The sequence below is a fragment of the Paramisgurnus dabryanus genome, chromosome 6 (genome assembly GCF_030506205.2).
Source record: "Paramisgurnus dabryanus chromosome 6, PD_genome_1.1, whole genome shotgun sequence".
Classification (NCBI taxonomy): Eukaryota; Metazoa; Chordata; class Actinopteri; order Cypriniformes; family Cobitidae; genus Paramisgurnus; species Paramisgurnus dabryanus.
In genome coordinates this window covers 9,896,783-9,913,184 of record NC_133342.1, presented here as the reverse complement: position 1 = coordinate 9,913,184, position 16,402 = coordinate 9,896,783, and the positions used below count along the sequence as shown (strand labels likewise).

General features: G+C 38.0%; 3 protein-coding genes across 3 annotated transcripts; 2 read left to right on the top strand and 1 right to left on the bottom strand.

The window, feature by feature from the left end:
* On the top strand, nt 1-2,179 carry lpar5a (lysophosphatidic acid receptor 5a). Its single transcript, XM_065262137.2, has one exon. It carries the CDS (start codon nt 67-69, stop codon nt 1,042-1,044), a length of 978 nt encoding a protein of 325 aa, XP_065118209.1. The 5' UTR covers nt 1-66; the 3' UTR covers nt 1,045-2,179.
* A 330-nt stretch (nt 2,180-2,509) lies between these two features.
* On the bottom strand, nt 2,510-10,258 carry itm2cb (integral membrane protein 2Cb). Its single transcript, XM_065262138.2, has 6 exons — nt 10,063-10,258; nt 6,559-6,699; nt 6,227-6,415; nt 4,591-4,701; nt 4,299-4,449; nt 2,510-3,583 (listed from the first exon to the last, which is right to left on the bottom strand). The coding sequence occupies exons 1-6, from the start codon at nt 10,153-10,155 to the stop codon at nt 3,486-3,488; spliced, it is 783 nt and encodes a 260-aa protein (XP_065118210.1). The 5' UTR covers nt 10,156-10,258; the 3' UTR covers nt 2,510-3,485.
* Nucleotides 10,259-12,655: 2,397 nt separating this feature from the next.
* hes6 (hes family bHLH transcription factor 6) lies at nt 12,656-15,197 on the top strand. The gene is made up of 4 exons (XM_065262285.2): nt 12,656-13,118; nt 13,198-13,284; nt 13,364-13,445; nt 13,555-15,197. Exons 1-4 carry the CDS (start codon nt 13,056-13,058, stop codon nt 13,980-13,982), a joined length of 660 nt encoding a protein of 219 aa, XP_065118357.1. The 5' UTR covers nt 12,656-13,055; the 3' UTR covers nt 13,983-15,197.
* Nucleotides 15,198-16,402: the final 1,205 nt, after the last annotated feature.

Here is a 16,402-nt window from a genome sequence, read left to right as displayed (position 1 = left end):
CCATACAGAACCACTGCACATTTCACCTCTGCACTTCTCTCATGTCTACATTAGTCTCTTTGAAAAATGCAGCAGAACTATACAGAAAACTGTAGCATGTCACACTTCAGATATCCACTTTTTACTTCCACATACAGCGTTATACTTCTCTTCGGCTTGCCTTTAAATTCGATCTCTCTTTGGATTTTGGTTTGTCGAAATGGCTTGAGACAATCCGTTCCTGTGATCTACATGGCCAACCTGGCATTATCAGACCTTCTTTTCATCCTTTCCCTGCCCTTTCGGATTATCTACTTCGCCACGGGCCGATGGACTCTGGGAAATAAGCTGTGCATGATTTCTGGGACTCTCTTTGCTGTCAACCTGTACTCCAGCTCTTTGTTCATCACCCTCATCAGTGTGGACCGAATGTTGGCTGTGGTGTACCCGCTGAGATCCCGCCCTCTCCGAACAGCACCTGTAGCCTGGGGGCTTTGTGCGACCGTTTGGGTGCTCATCGCTGCATTAGCAGTGCCGACAGCTATAAATCACCCTGAAAATGTGGATAAAACCTGTAACAACGTGACACGTTGTTTCGAGAACTACACAGACAGCGAGTGGAAAAGGGGTTTTTACATCCTCTGCTTTGTCACTGTTTTTGGGATTTTGATACCGTTTAGTATCATTCTAGGTTGCACGATTGCAGTCGTGCGGCAGCTTTGTGGCTACAGCATGCCAACTTCATCCAGTAACGCCGAGATGAGCAAAAACAAGGTAGTGAAGCTCTTTCTGTCCAACCTGCTCATCTACACCGTGTGCTTTATTCCCTTTCACGTAGCTTTCATCCTCTTTGCCCTAAACAAAGTTAACTATCTACAAGGAAATACTGAGAAATACTTTCGTTTGCAAACCGTTACAATGTGTATGGCCAGCACAAACAGCTGTCTGGATCCCTTGATCTACTATTTCAGTTTAAAGAAACTTCAAGATCGAACTAGGTGCAATTCGGCAACAAAAAACGTTGGGCTCTGCCTCGTCCAGAGCACGAGTTGGACCGGCCAGTAAAATGCAGAAGACTGCATGTCCAAACCCAAAGGAATGACAGATTTCTTGTATTGTAAATAAGCTATTTGTGGAAAAGTGGTACTCAGGGCAACATTACTGTATGTTGACCCTGGGACAACATTTTAACCAACCAATCAGATTTCAGAAATAACTTTACAGTTTGTTTCAAGTTTAAGCTTACAGCCAGGATAAGGTGCTTCTTGACCATTGTTTTTCACATCCCTCTGACTTTAGGGGTTAGTTATTGTTAGGGTTGGGTTTAAGTTTTATTTACAAAAAATTTGTCCTTGGGTCAACACATTATGTTGCACTGAGGACATCTCTCACTTGGCAAAAACAAGTTGAGTGCAAAAAGCTAAGCTTTATACACTGCAAAATAAAAAAAAACTTTCTTAGTATTTTTTCTTGTTTTCACTCCAAATATATAAAAATCTTAAATTAAGATGCATTTTCTTAATGAGCAAAATTATCTAAGAAAATAAATCTAGTTTTTGGACAAAAAACATGATATTTAATTAAATGTGTGCTTCTTTGAATCTGCAAATGTGGTAAGAACTTTCTTAAACACTTAATTCAAGAAAAAAATTCTTAGCCCATTGGCATTTTTTTTGCTTGTTTTGTCTAAATGTTAGACTTATTTTGCTCATCAAAAAGTATTTTTAAATATTTCTACTGAAAACAAAACAAAAATTCTAAGAAAGTCATTTTTTGCAGTGTATCTGTTGAATAACATGTGAAAAAGTGGATACCCTAAAATGTAAACTTTGGATATCGTTGATGTCCTGACTGTGATCTTTGAAGAGGGACGTTGAGCTGAACATGTGTTAATATTTATCATCTCCCATCCCATCTTGTACTGAGAAACATGAACTCTCATTACTTGTTGTAAATGTTTGCGTCATCAAATCCGCTCGCTTTTGTTATTCCTCCAGCATTACAATTCACATTAAGCAATGCAACCCTTTATTTTGTAATTGTGTTTCAGTAAGTCTTTAAGATTCATACTTGAACTTTTGTATCTCAGGTCACGTGTCATTTACTTAAAATTGCAAATAGGCTTTGCAGAACGCATAGCTTTATTTATTTTAAGCATTGTATTTTTTTGGTAAAAATAAATTTTGCAAGTAAAATGTTATCCCTGAAAAATTACATGTGGTTACTTTGCCTAGCCTGGAGCAGTTTTAAAAGAAAGTAGGTCACAATGTGTAAAAAACACATTATCTGATAAAACTCTTAACTTCACTTCAAATCACACATGAGGCTGTCAAGAGGAAATGAAACTTCAGTTTTAAGTCAACAGTATTGAAGGACACACCCCTGCTGTTGTTCCACATAAGACAAGATGCTGTATTGTGGTATTAAGGGTTTGTGGGCCATATGCAAAGAAATGTCGCTTACGTAATACTATGTACTGTATACATTTGCGTAAAAACCAATGAGACAATAATGACAAATACTACAAGAGTCGAGTTTAAGCGGTTTATTGATGGGTTTTACACAAGAACATTATTTACAAAGCTAGAGCAGCATCATCATATAGTGCATTTATTTAACATCTCATGACTCCAGACTAAACCAGTTCTTGCTACACCGGTGTGTGGAAGAGGAACAAATGCAACTAAATGGTACAATTAGAAAAATGTGCAAGCAAGAAATATGACATAAATCCACCTCGATTCAAGGGCAGATGATGCATAAAAGAATAAAAACAGCAATGAATGATTTATACAAATCTGCTTCCTAAATTCCTCAATACACAAAGTTTCATCTCAATATATGGGCTTTACTAATTGAAAAGAAACCCATCAGCCCATTCTGATCAGTAAAGACTTTACAAAAAAACCAAACATCCTGTGGCTAGATTTTCTGTTTTATTCTACAAACTTTATTCATATGTATAAAGAATAACACACACAACATTATACACTAAACAAGTCTGGAAATCCAAGATAAGAAAACTTATATTGCTTAGATCACGTTCAGAAATCACATACATGACTTTAGTAACTTTAAAGTCATACATTGCTAAAATATGAGGTATACATCATTTGGCATTGAAGACAATTTTCAAATTCCGGATTTCTCACGCAACACATGTAAAAACACCAACACAGATGACAAAAACCAAAAGAAAGGAGTCAACCTCAGGACACACCCTCAACGCTCGGTTAACAAAAAAAAGGCAGAAATAACCTGAGTGTAAAATAAAACTCAAGCACAAACATGTGCATCATACTAAAGACACGACAGGATGAAAAAGAAACATTACAGCTTATACTTGACAAACAAACAAAATGACAAATACACAAAGATGAGTTATTAACATTATGTACAAATTTATCATGACGATAAAGTGCTGCTGTAAAGCTGGACAGGTGGGGAGGTGGGTCACTTTTAGGTTTTGCTCAGTAGATTTGGGGAAGACGGGCAGGGGGAGGAAATTAAAAGTGGAGTCGGTCACAAATCACCGTCTCTACGACAAACGTGTTCTCAAAGTGTCGGATGGTGTGGCAGTTTCGGGTCTCCCTCTTTTCAATGCCTGAGGAGCGAGAGGAAAAGATTCAGGTTAAACAGGAACATGCGTTCAATGCAGAAGTCGTATGAACAATGTTGGCATTGTGTGCCATCTAGATAACATGAGCCTTTTCATACACATCCTAATACAAGAGGTGGCACATGGAAGCCTATCACAAACGAATCATCATTTCCTGTGGCTTCTCAAAGCACAGATGGCATCTAGAGAGTATGAGGAAGTCTGAATGGTGCCAATCGGCAGTTCCCACACTGCAACACTTCCCACACCTCAGCCACGAGAGAGATGCCCTCGCCGCCCAAACGACAACTCCCACAATGCATCAGAGTGCCTGACGTGCATCACATCCCCCTCAAAGTGGTTTCCTAACTGGAGACGTTCTGCGTACTCTACGATACTGAGTCAGGCTTGCAAAACCCACACGTTTATCAGAATAAAGAGAAGCGTCAGCTAGGCACACGTACATGAGGATTAATGTATGCTATGCAATATTTCGTGTTCGATGAACATGCCAAGTTATTTATGCTAAAAAAAAATTAAAAGGGGAAGAGGATGTTCTGAATTGCTATATAGCAGAAACATGTAACACCCCGAGATTTACGCAAGATAACTGTCAGACAGAACGAAAAACAGGAACTAAATGTGCTGTGAACAGATAACGGCAAAAACTGCCTCTGAGTGCAGGTGTCTCCGACTAACAGAAAGTAAAAGATAAACTCACGTTTCTGTCCGCTCCTGCGTCTCAGTCTGTACACGTCTTTTCCATAACACAGCCTGTGGATGAAGGGTCCCAGTTGCCGCACGTTCCTAATTCGGCCCGACACCACCATCTCCTCCTGAACGATGTAGGTCTGGGGCAAGTATGTTCCTCGCTACAAAAACATAAGGATCTATTAAAAACTAGTAAAAATTGGTGTGCCTTTCTCTGATGAATTCTGTTAAGGATGTTGAATTGTGTCACTCACTAAATCTCAATGAGACATTTTATTCATGAAAACGGAGGGATTGGTTACCTTGACATTGACTAGCAGCTCCCACAGGTTCCTGGGTGGCATGACGATAGTGGTGTTGAGCTCGATGACGTAGCATTTATCCAACGCAATGTCGTAGTACGCTGTAAGCCCCTGCGTTAATGAAAAACGACACCTTTGTCAATAGCCACTCCAGAAATGTAAAAATAGCTCAGGTGGGTGGTTGGCTTGGTGGTTGCTAAGGTGTTGTGGATAATATTGTTTTACCGACTCTCAAACCTGGATGGATTTCTTTGTTTTGCTGACCATAAATTCAGATATTTTAAACACGATTGTAACCAAGCAGATCTGGGGCACCATTGACTTATATTCCAAGATAATACTATGGAAGTGAATGGTGCCCCAGATCTGTCTGGTTACAAACATCTCAAAATATCTTCATTTGTGTTCAGCAGAACAATAAAGTCAGACGTCACACGCCACAACTTCCAGGTCCAAGCTCTCCAACAACTACAGAAAAATCTCTCTTAAAGCAACACTATGTAGTTTTTTTTACCTTTAAATAATGTCTCTAAAATTATTTCAGTGATAGAACAACTTTTAACTGGACAAATTGTACTGTTGCTGCAACCTGAGCAACCTCCTAGCTGCTACAAGCACACTCTGAAAGTGGCGGTGGAGGGTAGGAAACACAGCCCCGCCCCTCCCCCTGCCTGCAGAAGAGTGTCTGATACCAGGCACTGTTGCACTTTTCAACCACATGGGGGAGCTGTAAGTCATTTTTACATGGAAACTACATAGTGTTGCTTTAACTTTCATCACCATATGAAAGATGGCCAGAAAGTAACTCATCTTTTATGAATCTTTAAAGTATCAATGTCTGGGACATCGTGAGCTTGGATGTACACCGCAAGTCTATTAAAATATGTCTTAAAAGTGTCATATGAATAAATAGCGCTCATGAAACGAGTGGAGGCTTAGACCTGGAAATGGGATTCTTTACGTCACAACTTAAATGGATTGGACTTTAATAAAAATGTATTGTGCCATGCAGCTAAAATCGTTAAAATCAATAAAAATGGCAAATAAAATCTTTAATATCATGGTAAGACTTTACAGTAAGGTGGTATTTATTAACTATAGTAATTGCATTTACTAACATTAAACAATATCGTTTATTGGCATTTATTAATATGTGTTAATGTTAGTTAGTTAGTTAGTTAATGCCGATACAATTTTTAATGTAAAAATGTATTCATAAATGTGGAAATTTACATGAACTAAGATTAATTAATAAATGCTGTTTATGTCAGCAAATGCATTAACTAATATTAACCAATTCAACCTTATTGTGCTACCAGTATAAAAACCATGATGCTTGGTGCTTAAAAATTCAGACTTTGTGGCTTAGCTTATCTAGACATTTACCAGCCTGATATGCTTATGGGTTTATAGCAGACCAAATCATTTTGCATGTACTTCTGTGCCTGGCACTTTGCGCTGCATATTAAACAATGTCTTCTGCAAACAAAAGCCTTTCATAACAGTGTTCACAGTCCATCTGGGGGAGCCGTGATGACTAACAGCATTTATTGTACCGCCAGAGAACTGAAACAAACTGTGCCACAGATAAATGGGTTGAACTTTTTCTTCACACGTTTCAAGGACAGATCCTCACCCTGTGAAAGTCGTGGATGATGTCTGCTGGGTCGCTGCTCGCGAAATCGGGCACAGGCACGCTGATGTGTTCGTAGTTATCTTCCAGATAGATACCGACGTTCTCCTCCACCTCCTGTCGCCCGAGCAACGGGGCGTACAGGGGGTCGTCGTACATCATCCGGCAATGGAACAAACTATCCTCTGGGACCTGGATATAGAGGAAGCGGAGGGCTTTATGTTACTGGAAGGACGAATGTGTAATAAATCAACCATGTAAAAGGACACCGGCCAGAATGAGCTTACTCGTGAATATTTGAGGATTAACAAATCTAATAAAGTTTAACATCACACCTGAGGGTTGTAATAGTAGTATCGGTAAAGGCAAACAGATGCGATGATTAATCCTGACATAAAGATCACCAGGCCAGGTACGATGCACCATAGGCCGCCCATGGGAGACTTCTTAGACCATACAGGTAGAACCAACTCATCCTGTTGGAGAAATAAACAACTCGGTTAGTTTGCATAACGTCCCCGACTTTAACTAGGACATAAGAAATAAAATATTATTAGATTTTTATTCTCAAACAGCTTTAGCTCTTCTGGTTAGGTTTTTCTCTATTTTGGAGCATGTCTACAGGGATCTGCTCTCATTTTGACATGATAGCATCTTTGAGGTCAGACAGTGCTCTTGGGTAATGGGGCTCGTGCATACTAAACATGCTATTACATTACTCCACATTTATGCATTCGGCAGACACTTTTATCCAAAAACTTGCGGGAATACATTTTCATCAGTATTTGTGTTCCCTAGAATTGGAATCCACAAAAATTAGGATTTAGGCATAAAAATGTGAAAGAGGTTTTTATTTGTAGAGTTTATTTTATAACTCTGACTACAGTTTTGCTGTGGGATACTCCCTGGCTGTGTTGTATCTAGGGGTTCGTTATATGGTGTTCAGGACCATGTTTTAACACCACATCTAGATTTAAATGTTGAGAAAGTGTGCCATGACACAACCCTGATTCAGCAGCACGAAGCAGTGTTGCCAACTTTGCCACTAGAGACATCCTTAACAGAATTATCCAAAAAAGAAACTAGCAGCTTTTCATGACATTGTTGGAGACTTAATGTCAATCAGTATCAGGTTTGAACTCCATTAGCATTGGAAAAATTGAAATTTCAACAAAACACCAGTATGGTGATCAGTGTGTGCTTTAGTTAAGCTAATTTAAGTAAGTTATTAACTTTCACTATGAAAAGAACAGAAAATATTCATGACACATTTAGACATCATCACTCATAACGATCAATCTAATTCAGATAAAATAATTAACTGCAATACATGCTGAGATACATTGATTTGTTTAGTACAGTGTTGATACCCAGCATGCATTGCAGTTGATCGTTTTATCTGAATTAGTTTGATGGTTATGAGTGATGATGTCTGAATGTGTCATGAATATTTTCTGTTTACCTTATCACAGTGCATTTACAAACTAGAACAATTAGGATCAACCTCATTATGTAAAGCAGCTTAATTTTATCTCATCTTGACATCTTCATAAAAAGCAACCAATTTCACCTTCACTTTGAAACATCTTTTTTCAAATGCATGTGTGTTTCTACTTAAACAACTGAAAAAAGAAAATTAAAGGTTTAACATAGTGAAAGTCAATAGTGAAGGGCTTGACTAAAGCACACACTGATCACCATAATGGTGTTTTGTTTTTTCAATGTAAATGGAGTGAAAACGTGATATTTATTGACATTATGTCTCCAAAAGTCTCCTACAATGCTAGGAAAAGCTGCAAGTTCCTTTTTTGAAAAATAAAAAGGTGCCAAAGAGGTCTTGAAAGTCTCTTAATCTAGTGGCAAAGTTGGCAACACTGCTTGATCCTAATTGTTCTAGTTTGTAAATGCACTGTGATAAGGTAAAAAAAATAACAGAAAATATTCATGACACATTCAGACATCATCACCCATAACTATCAAACTAATTCAGATAAAACAATCAACTGCAATGCATGCTGAGATACATTAATTAGTTTAGTACTGTGTTGATATACCCAGCATGCATTGAAGCATGAAGCTTTCTTTTGTTGGGTTAGGGTTAGTTCCATTTTAACTCTAAACAAGTTTTAAAATTAAACTCCAAATGCAGAATAATTTTAACTCAGCACTGCAGTCCATTTGATGGTAATGCATGTACACTCAGATTGAGTTGATTTTTAACTACCAAGGAGTTTATTCCAAAGACCAGAATTTGCTGTGTAAGAACAGGCAGTATGCTTGATTTGTTACTATAAGGAGGTTAATTAGAGGTAAAGACCTAAAAATGGTTATTTTATCATAGGATTACACTACAGAAACGACTAGAGAGAATCTATATTCTTTCAGCACTGGACTCTGCCAAGAAATGAATCAAGGCAGGCTCTCAAGACGTCAGGTGGCGTGAGCAATCCATCCGCCTCCAGTCTCTCGACGATGCTTGTGCCGAGGACACCAGCCCGGATCAACCCACGCAGGCTCTGGATCATCGTGAATCAAACGACACTGCCAAGAGAGCTACTATCTCCGCCTGGCAGTGTGATATTTTAGGCACATACTGTATTTCCACACTCCTTATTTGTACAGGAGTTCCTTTCTACGTAGGAAAGACACGGGTAGGAGACAGTGTGTGGGTACCAGGCTGAAAATAACAGCACTACTATCAGACGAGGTGGATCGACGTCAATTTCACTCATACGCTCATTTACAGGGATGAATACGGGCACATGGGGACACACTGATAGCTTGACGCAATGACGCACCCAAAAGCATGCTGGAAATGCTTTCCCTTCCTATTTCATAATAGATTTAGACATTACCCTGACTCTAACCTCTGACCTGAATTCTGCCAAATCATTTGTGAAACAGGATGTTAGATACAAACCAAACCATACAAAACACTCAAATGTAAGCATTTTCATATATGCTTTTAGTTTATATTTGTGCAACTCAACAAAACCACGAATGTTAGGCATTCAATTTGTAAGACAATGATACTTTATCAAACCAGCTGGAAGGAATTGAGTTTATGTGGGTTGCAAGGAGTACAGGACACTAAAACAAAAGGCTTTAGACATTTGAACTACTTTAGTTCAAGTCAAATGCTAATAAGTGTTTTGTAATATAGTAACTACTGTCGTAGCAACACACAAATTAAACCCAAGCTGTTTTGCTCAACACTAATCTGCAGGGAAAGCTACACACTGAGGGATGATGTAATGACTATACTGGCTCACATACATCAACTCTAATCTAATGCAGAACTGCCATTATGAGTTTTTACAAAGAAAAGCATTAAACTATTAAAGAGTACAGTAATGAATAGACTACTTCACCGTTTTAGCATATTATTTTGCTATAGAAGAACGTAGCAATAATACATATAATAAGTATTATTATGACCAGACTCATTATTATTATTATTATTATTATTATTATTATTCACAATAACAGCATATAACAATTATTATTAATATTTATTGTGAATAATAATGATGATGATAATAATAATAATAATAATAATAGTGATATTTAAAATGCATATTACATTTACTATTGCTGAACAATCAACACACTGTTTTGTATAATTAATGCAGCATTTTAATAAATCAAGTTTTATTTAAGCTTTGTTTATTAAAATGTCGTTTTTTTCTTAAGCCAAAGTAAATTAACACAAATTAAAATAAAAAGGAAATTCACGTGCATTTGTGGTTTTTAACTGCTGGGTCAAAACAAAGGATGCTTTAACAGCAGACAACCAAACAAAGACACTAGTTTGTGCATTTAAATGTAAAGCGACTCACGTGAGTGCAAGGCACATGAATTTCCTCTTTGTTTCCGTCGTTCTCCTTTTCTGCCTTCCGTGCCGAAACTTGTTGAAACGATATCTTCACCATTTTGACGTTTGCTTCCTAGTTTTGTGGTTAGGATGTCCAGTAGTGACTCTTTTGCCGAGGATGCTTCTCGCTCGAACTGTGATCGAAGCGCTCGGTAGAGGGCGAACTTAAAGAGGATTCCCTCGCTTCCGGTACACTTCAAAGTTGAAGTCCACCAATCGGAGCGCGTTATCTAAAATTAGTATCCCTCACAATTTTCACAGTGGGATAAAACTGGATAGATGTGTTAACCTGCTTCCATCTGGATAATCAACGTAAAATTGTTCAAACATTTTTCTACATGATACCATCAGACAGGCGCCGTTTATTTAACGTTAGGTCAAAATAAAAATGCATTATGTATAAGTATAGATGTAGGAAAAGTGGCAAATAAATATAAAAAATAGAAACATAAGCTTCGTTAATTACAGAGCGTAAATGACACAACTAAAGAAACAAAAACAGGTCTAAAACAGTTTAAGTGGAAAATATGCTAAAACAACTAAGTGCGTACTGAGTGCGTACTTCTAATGTGGCATGTTTAAATATTACAATTTAAGAGTTGTATTATTGAACTGATTTGTTTTGCTCATCTGATGGAGGATGACAGTAAAATGGATTTGTGCCACAGGTCACGCACACACTAATCAGATGCATAGCCTTAATGCACTATTGTTTTAGACAAAACCATCTATCAAATGTAAATAAATATACACCTTACGTAATACGAAGTGTTTATAACGCAACGACATTGTTTTTATAATATTTTATTAATACTTTTTTTCTTATTATAATAAAAATCTAAGCTTATATTTCCCCACCAACCAGACATATCTGACTAGTGGCGTCCGGGACTTTTACTATGTAATGTGCCACAAATGGATGTACTTTCCGGTTCTATTTTAGCCGTTTACGGTGATCTACTACGCGTTGTGATTTACATCAGACTGCCGGAAGTTAATAAATAACCTGGCACAGTTTAAGGCTTTTAATGGCCCTGATGCAGGTTATAGTCTATAAGTTATAATTTAATCAAACATATTGACTGATTTGAATGTATTTGTATCTGTCTTGAATGTTTGTAGGCTACATGTGTAAATATATATGTATTTATTCCTTATGTAAAATTATCTTTATATATTTAATTTTTTACTTCTAATTTTCTTATTATATGCCTTTAATACGGTGTATATGATAAATTTCAATATTAATGGAAAAAAATCTTCAGTGAGGCCTCAAAAAAAAAAAAAAAAAAAAACATAGGGCTCCAACTAAGACCAGCATAAACTTGTAAGCTGATTTTAGCTGGTTTTGCTGGTGTAGCAAGCTGGTCTAAGTGTGTTTTGGTCACTTTTTAAGCTGGTCTAGCTGGTCTTAGCTTGTCAGGCTGGACCCTTACGAATATTAACCATGGTTTTACTACAGTTAAAAAAACATGGTTACTGTAGTAAAACCATGGTAACCTCAAAATAACCATGGTTTTGACATTTTCCATGGTTTTTAAATTTTCTTAAGGGGAAGACCAGCTGACCCACCAGGCTGGGAGGACCAGCTTAAATCAGCTAAAACGAGGTACCAGCTTAGGGAAACAATGTTGTGAGAGTGAATTGGATTCCAGTAGGTGGCAAATATTTTGGTTCTGTAAACTTGAACAGCACTTAAAGGAAGATCCAGGGTATACCCTAAATGTCAGTCCATGTCTTATGACAAATTAAAGAATGTCATTGTCTATGTAAGTTGCTTAACTATATTCTATGGGTCTATACAGACAGTTTTAAATATTGAAAGTCTAAAGCAGTGGTCTCCAACATGGTGCCTGCCCGCCAAAACACTTTCTACTAATAGCCTCAGGTTTATTATTTTTTATATAAGCTCTTATTAACATTTTAATGATTAAACATATCAGTACAAGTAAAACAAAAAAGTTTTAAATAGACTATTTAAAAAAGGGTCACGCTTTATTTTACGGTATCACTGTTACAATGTAATTATACATTTAAGTACTAAGTAATAATCATTAACAACATGTACTTACTATAGGGTGGGGGTAGAATTAGGGTTTGGTTTAGTTGCATGTAATTATGCATGATTAACAATTATTGCTATAATAATTACATGTAGCATGTGTAACAAAGACACCGTAAAATAAAGTGTTCCCAAAAAGTAGCCCTCGAAATAGTTTTTTTTTTATTGTGGTAGCCCTTGCCCACAAAAAGGTTGGAGACCCCAGGTATATATGCACAAATAAAGCTATAGTGAAAGATAAAATGTCTAAAAATTACTTGACAAAATGTATGTCTGAAATTCTAAATGTTTTCTAATGAGATTATTTTAATACACTGCATTTTATATATTTATATATATAAAAAAGCTCACAAATACGATGGCATTAAAAAATGCACATGTTATTCTCATACACTGAATAAAATTGCTGTATAAACTGTAATTGTATGACCTATACAGCATGCAGGCCTACAATACATATAAAATATACAAAGGGCTATCTGACTAAATTGAATAAGGCTGATTTATTTGTTTTTTTAAGTATAAACTGTTCTTTGCCTGCATCAGTATACAGTACACAATACAATATGCAAAAAAGGAGTATCTTATATATTGAGTTACACACCCGCTTTATTCACTAAATTCATCTGTTGCTCATCTCCAAGTTTATAATGTGGGGTTGGATTACAGTGTAAAGACAAAAGCATGGCTGTTGATTGGCTGCGGGCCCCTCTATTCACATGTAAATGAGACCTCATAAATGTCCCCCTTCAATTGCCCACTTTGCACGATATATGTAGTGTGTAGTGTGCTTGTTAGCTCAGACTTTTGTCTCAAACTGAACTCGCCGACCATCTGCCCCCCATTCAGGCGTCTCAACGGCACTGCGTCCTCTCAGCGGTCTCCACTGCAGCAATATGGCCCCTGCGTCCCGCAACAGCAAACAGGACGAGGATTATTACGGCATTAAAGACCGAAAGGTATGTTTAACGCGCTTCTTTCACGCAGGGATACGCGTCTGAACGCGACCATGTTTGAAACGCTCTTCTCTTTCTTTAGACGAGGAAACCATTGGTGGAGAAAAAGAGACGCGCCCGCATCAATGAAAGTTTACAGGAACTGAGGCTGCTGCTCGCGGACTCGGACGTAAGTCATTTCATCACTTCTTCTTCTTCATAACCGCGAAACACTTCGAGGCTTAACGTCATACTTTGTGTCATTTTAGGCGCAGGCAAAAATGGAGAACGCCGAGGTGTTGGAAATGACCGTGAAACGCGTGGAAGATATCCTGCAAAACAAAGCCAAGGGTAAGCGTGTGTTTTCAGATGACGCGTGGGCCTCGATCGCTCCCGTTTACAATAATGCTACGTTTTAAAGTCGATTCGCGTTTGTGACGTCACTGTCCCGTTTCCGCAGAGGTTGACAGCGCGAGCCGCGAGGCCAACGAGCGATTCGCCGCGGGCTACATCCAGTGCATGCACGAGGTGCACACGTTCGTGTCCAGCTGCCCGGGCATCGACGCGGCGATCGCCGCCGACCTGCTGAATCATCTTCTGGAATGCATGCCGCTGAACGACGAGCATCGCTTTCAGGATCTCCTGTCGGATTTGATGTCGGACTCGAATCACTGTAGCACTTGGCAGAGCGATGGAACGTACGCGATGTTGTCTCCCGGAGACAAGAGCGCGATGAGCAGTGGCTCCTCTGCCCTGTCCCCGTCTCCATCCACCACCTCCAGCGACGACCTTTGCTCGGACCTGGACGACACAGACACGGAGCACAGTCACATCTCGGTGGAGGCGCCCACTGTGTTCCACTCCAAGTCCATGTGGAGACCATGGTAGACAGACGGTCCTGGTCCTGGAGATGGGCGTCTTTGAATCTCCAAAATCTGATGACTGTAATGATTTAGGTTAGAACAATGAGGTAGAGGTCCAAGATTTTGTGACCCGAAATGGACACAGCTGGAACTTTGTACGTGATTCAATGTTAGTTTACTGAGACACATTTTTTTTACTGAGAAATCACACTGTATGTGCGCAGCTGTTTTCCAGTAACTTACTGTAGAATGTAATTGATGTTATTTACTGGCAACTGTTTGTAAAGGGGACATATTATGAAAATTTGACTTTTTCCATGTTTAACCCCTTCAGACCCTTCGTCCAGTGGAATGGACATCACATTTTTTGTGGTTCAACCAATCAAAATAAGGCACATTGATTAAACACCTGAAAAATCAGGTCTGAAGGGGTTAAGTGCTGTAATTGGGTCCCCGGTGCTTCTATCAACCTAGAAAATGTGAAAAAGATCAACCCAGTAACTTAATTTTTGGTAAACCATTCTCTGCAAGGACATGAACAAGTAGGTCATTGAATTTTGGCTCCCCTTGTGATGTCAGAAGGGGATCTTATTATAATAATACCACCCCTTAATCTGCACTATCCAACCATGGCAAGTTAAATGAAGATTAAACATTAACAAGTCTTTGTCTTTACAGAATAAAACTATAACAGCCTAATCCTTCAGATTTTGGTTCCCAGAATGCTTTGCATGAGGCTATTTAGATAAAGACTTGTTCATGTTTCACTTAACTTTCAACAAACTGTTGCCAGTAAATAACATACATTTTCATTTACAGTAAGTTACTGGCAAACACCTGACATTAATACTGTCATTTCTACAGATTTTTTTTACCTGTTGAAATCCTCCCCAATAAGCTCTTCATGTTGCCACGATGCATTTCGGTCCAATATCAGCTGAACAATTTCTATGCTAGTGTTTTCTTTTATTTAATTGTTTTGTATAAGCTAAGTTAAAACAACACTGTATGGATAAATAATATTAGGGAGCATCTTCCCATGTCTAATTATTAGTGATTAGAATGTAAATATTTGAATGTGATTGTAGATATAGAGACATGTGATCGTTGTATAACGTGAATAAAGGAATTTAAAATAAATGTAAAGGTCTGATTTAAAACTGTAATGTGTTTATGTGTGGTTGAGATTATGATGATAAACCTTGTTCATTGGTTCATGAATAAAGCAGAACTTCACTCACCTTTGGGCTTCATTATTAGCAATGTCATGTTTAGTTTTGTTTGGGTTCACGCAGTCATTTACAAGAATCAAACAAGGCTTTATTTCACATAACTGACACATAAGGGCAGATGTTATCTATGCTGAGGAAGTTGCATGGCTTTGATGAAGTCACTTTTTAATCACACCTCTATTTTTTTCAAAGTGTAAATGTCCCCTGCCTTGACGACTCCTGCACTTCAGACGTGTAAACTCGAACACCTATGACTGCAAAACCGTACATGCTGTCGACCACGTCTACTGTTTTGGAAACCAAACATGCGAGCTACTCTATTGTCGTCTGTTCTGAAAAGTCTCACGCTTTTTTAACCTTTGGTTTAATAATGATTAGTGCGTCCATAAGCACTGCAAAAAATAATTAAACAAACTGCAAATTAATAAATTAAACAAAACGCGTATTACGCGTCATTGCGGCTTGTTTTAATCTATAGCACAACCTTAGACCAATGCATTTATTATTCTTATTATTAATGATTTAGGTTAAAAATTAAAGTTTAGATATCCATTCTAATGTATTTAAAATATTCACTCACAACCAAAATAAAAGCGCGCAATAAAGAAAAGTTTATTAACTCTTTAAATCCACACATTAGGTTCGCAGACTGTTGACAGGCTGTAAGATCATTGCTTTCATCGGATCAAGGGCGGATTCCCGGCGTCTGAAGGTTGTGGTCGTGGTAGGAGGCCGGACTGCGCCATTCGCACCTTGTACTCAAATTGGCGCAGGTGTGAAAGGAACCGACGCGCCTTTCATCTGCGGTGGCGCAAACCCCTGTCCCGTCGCACAGCCAGGGTCTGATCACATGAAGGGAAGTTGTACATCGGATGTGTGTGTTGTATAATAATAAAATAAAAACTCAAAGAGGAACTGTGTTGAACGAAACTGGGTCGTCTGACTGTGAACATATGGCACAGAAAAGGGCCCCTCTGTTCCAACGGTTTGCGCAGCACTCAGAAAAGGGAACATTGAAAACTAAAGGTTACCTTAGCTAAACTAGGTTATATGTAAACATTATATTTCCTCATATTTAAGAAAGAACCCACATATGCCAAAAATGATTCACTTTTTAAATAAACTGAATTTATATCAACTAACAAGATCAATAAATGTATTGTTTATCTTTAGCATGTTGGCATAATGTTAATGAAAATAACCTTATTACAAA

Excerpts from the sequence above, each read along its gene's own strand:
- hes6 (XM_065262285.2), top strand. The coding sequence starts at position 13,056 with ATGGCCCCTGCGTCCCGCAACAGCAAACAGGACGAGGATTATTACGGC. Across the intron at positions 13,119-13,197 it reads ACGGCATTAAAGACCGAAAG|ACGAGGAAACCATTGGTGGA; the intron begins GTATGTTTAACG and ends CTCTTTCTTTAG. Across the intron at positions 13,285-13,363 it reads TGCTGCTCGCGGACTCGGAC|GCGCAGGCAAAAATGGAGAA; the intron begins GTAAGTCATTTC and ends GTGTCATTTTAG.
- lpar5a (XM_065262137.2), top strand. The coding sequence starts at position 67 with ATGCAGCAGAACTATACAGAAAACTGTAGCATGTCACACTTCAGATAT.
- itm2cb (XM_065262138.2), bottom strand. The coding sequence starts at position 10,155 with ATGGTGAAGATATCGTTTCAACAAGTTTCGGCACGGAAGGCAGAAAAG. Across the intron at positions 6,700-10,062 it reads TTCATGTGCCTTGCACTCAC|GATGAGTTGGTTCTACCTGT; the intron begins GTGAGTCGCTTT and ends TTTCTCCAACAG. Across the intron at positions 6,416-6,558 it reads ACTACTATTACAACCCTCAG|GTCCCAGAGGATAGTTTGTT; the intron begins GTGTGATGTTAA and ends CTCTATATCCAG.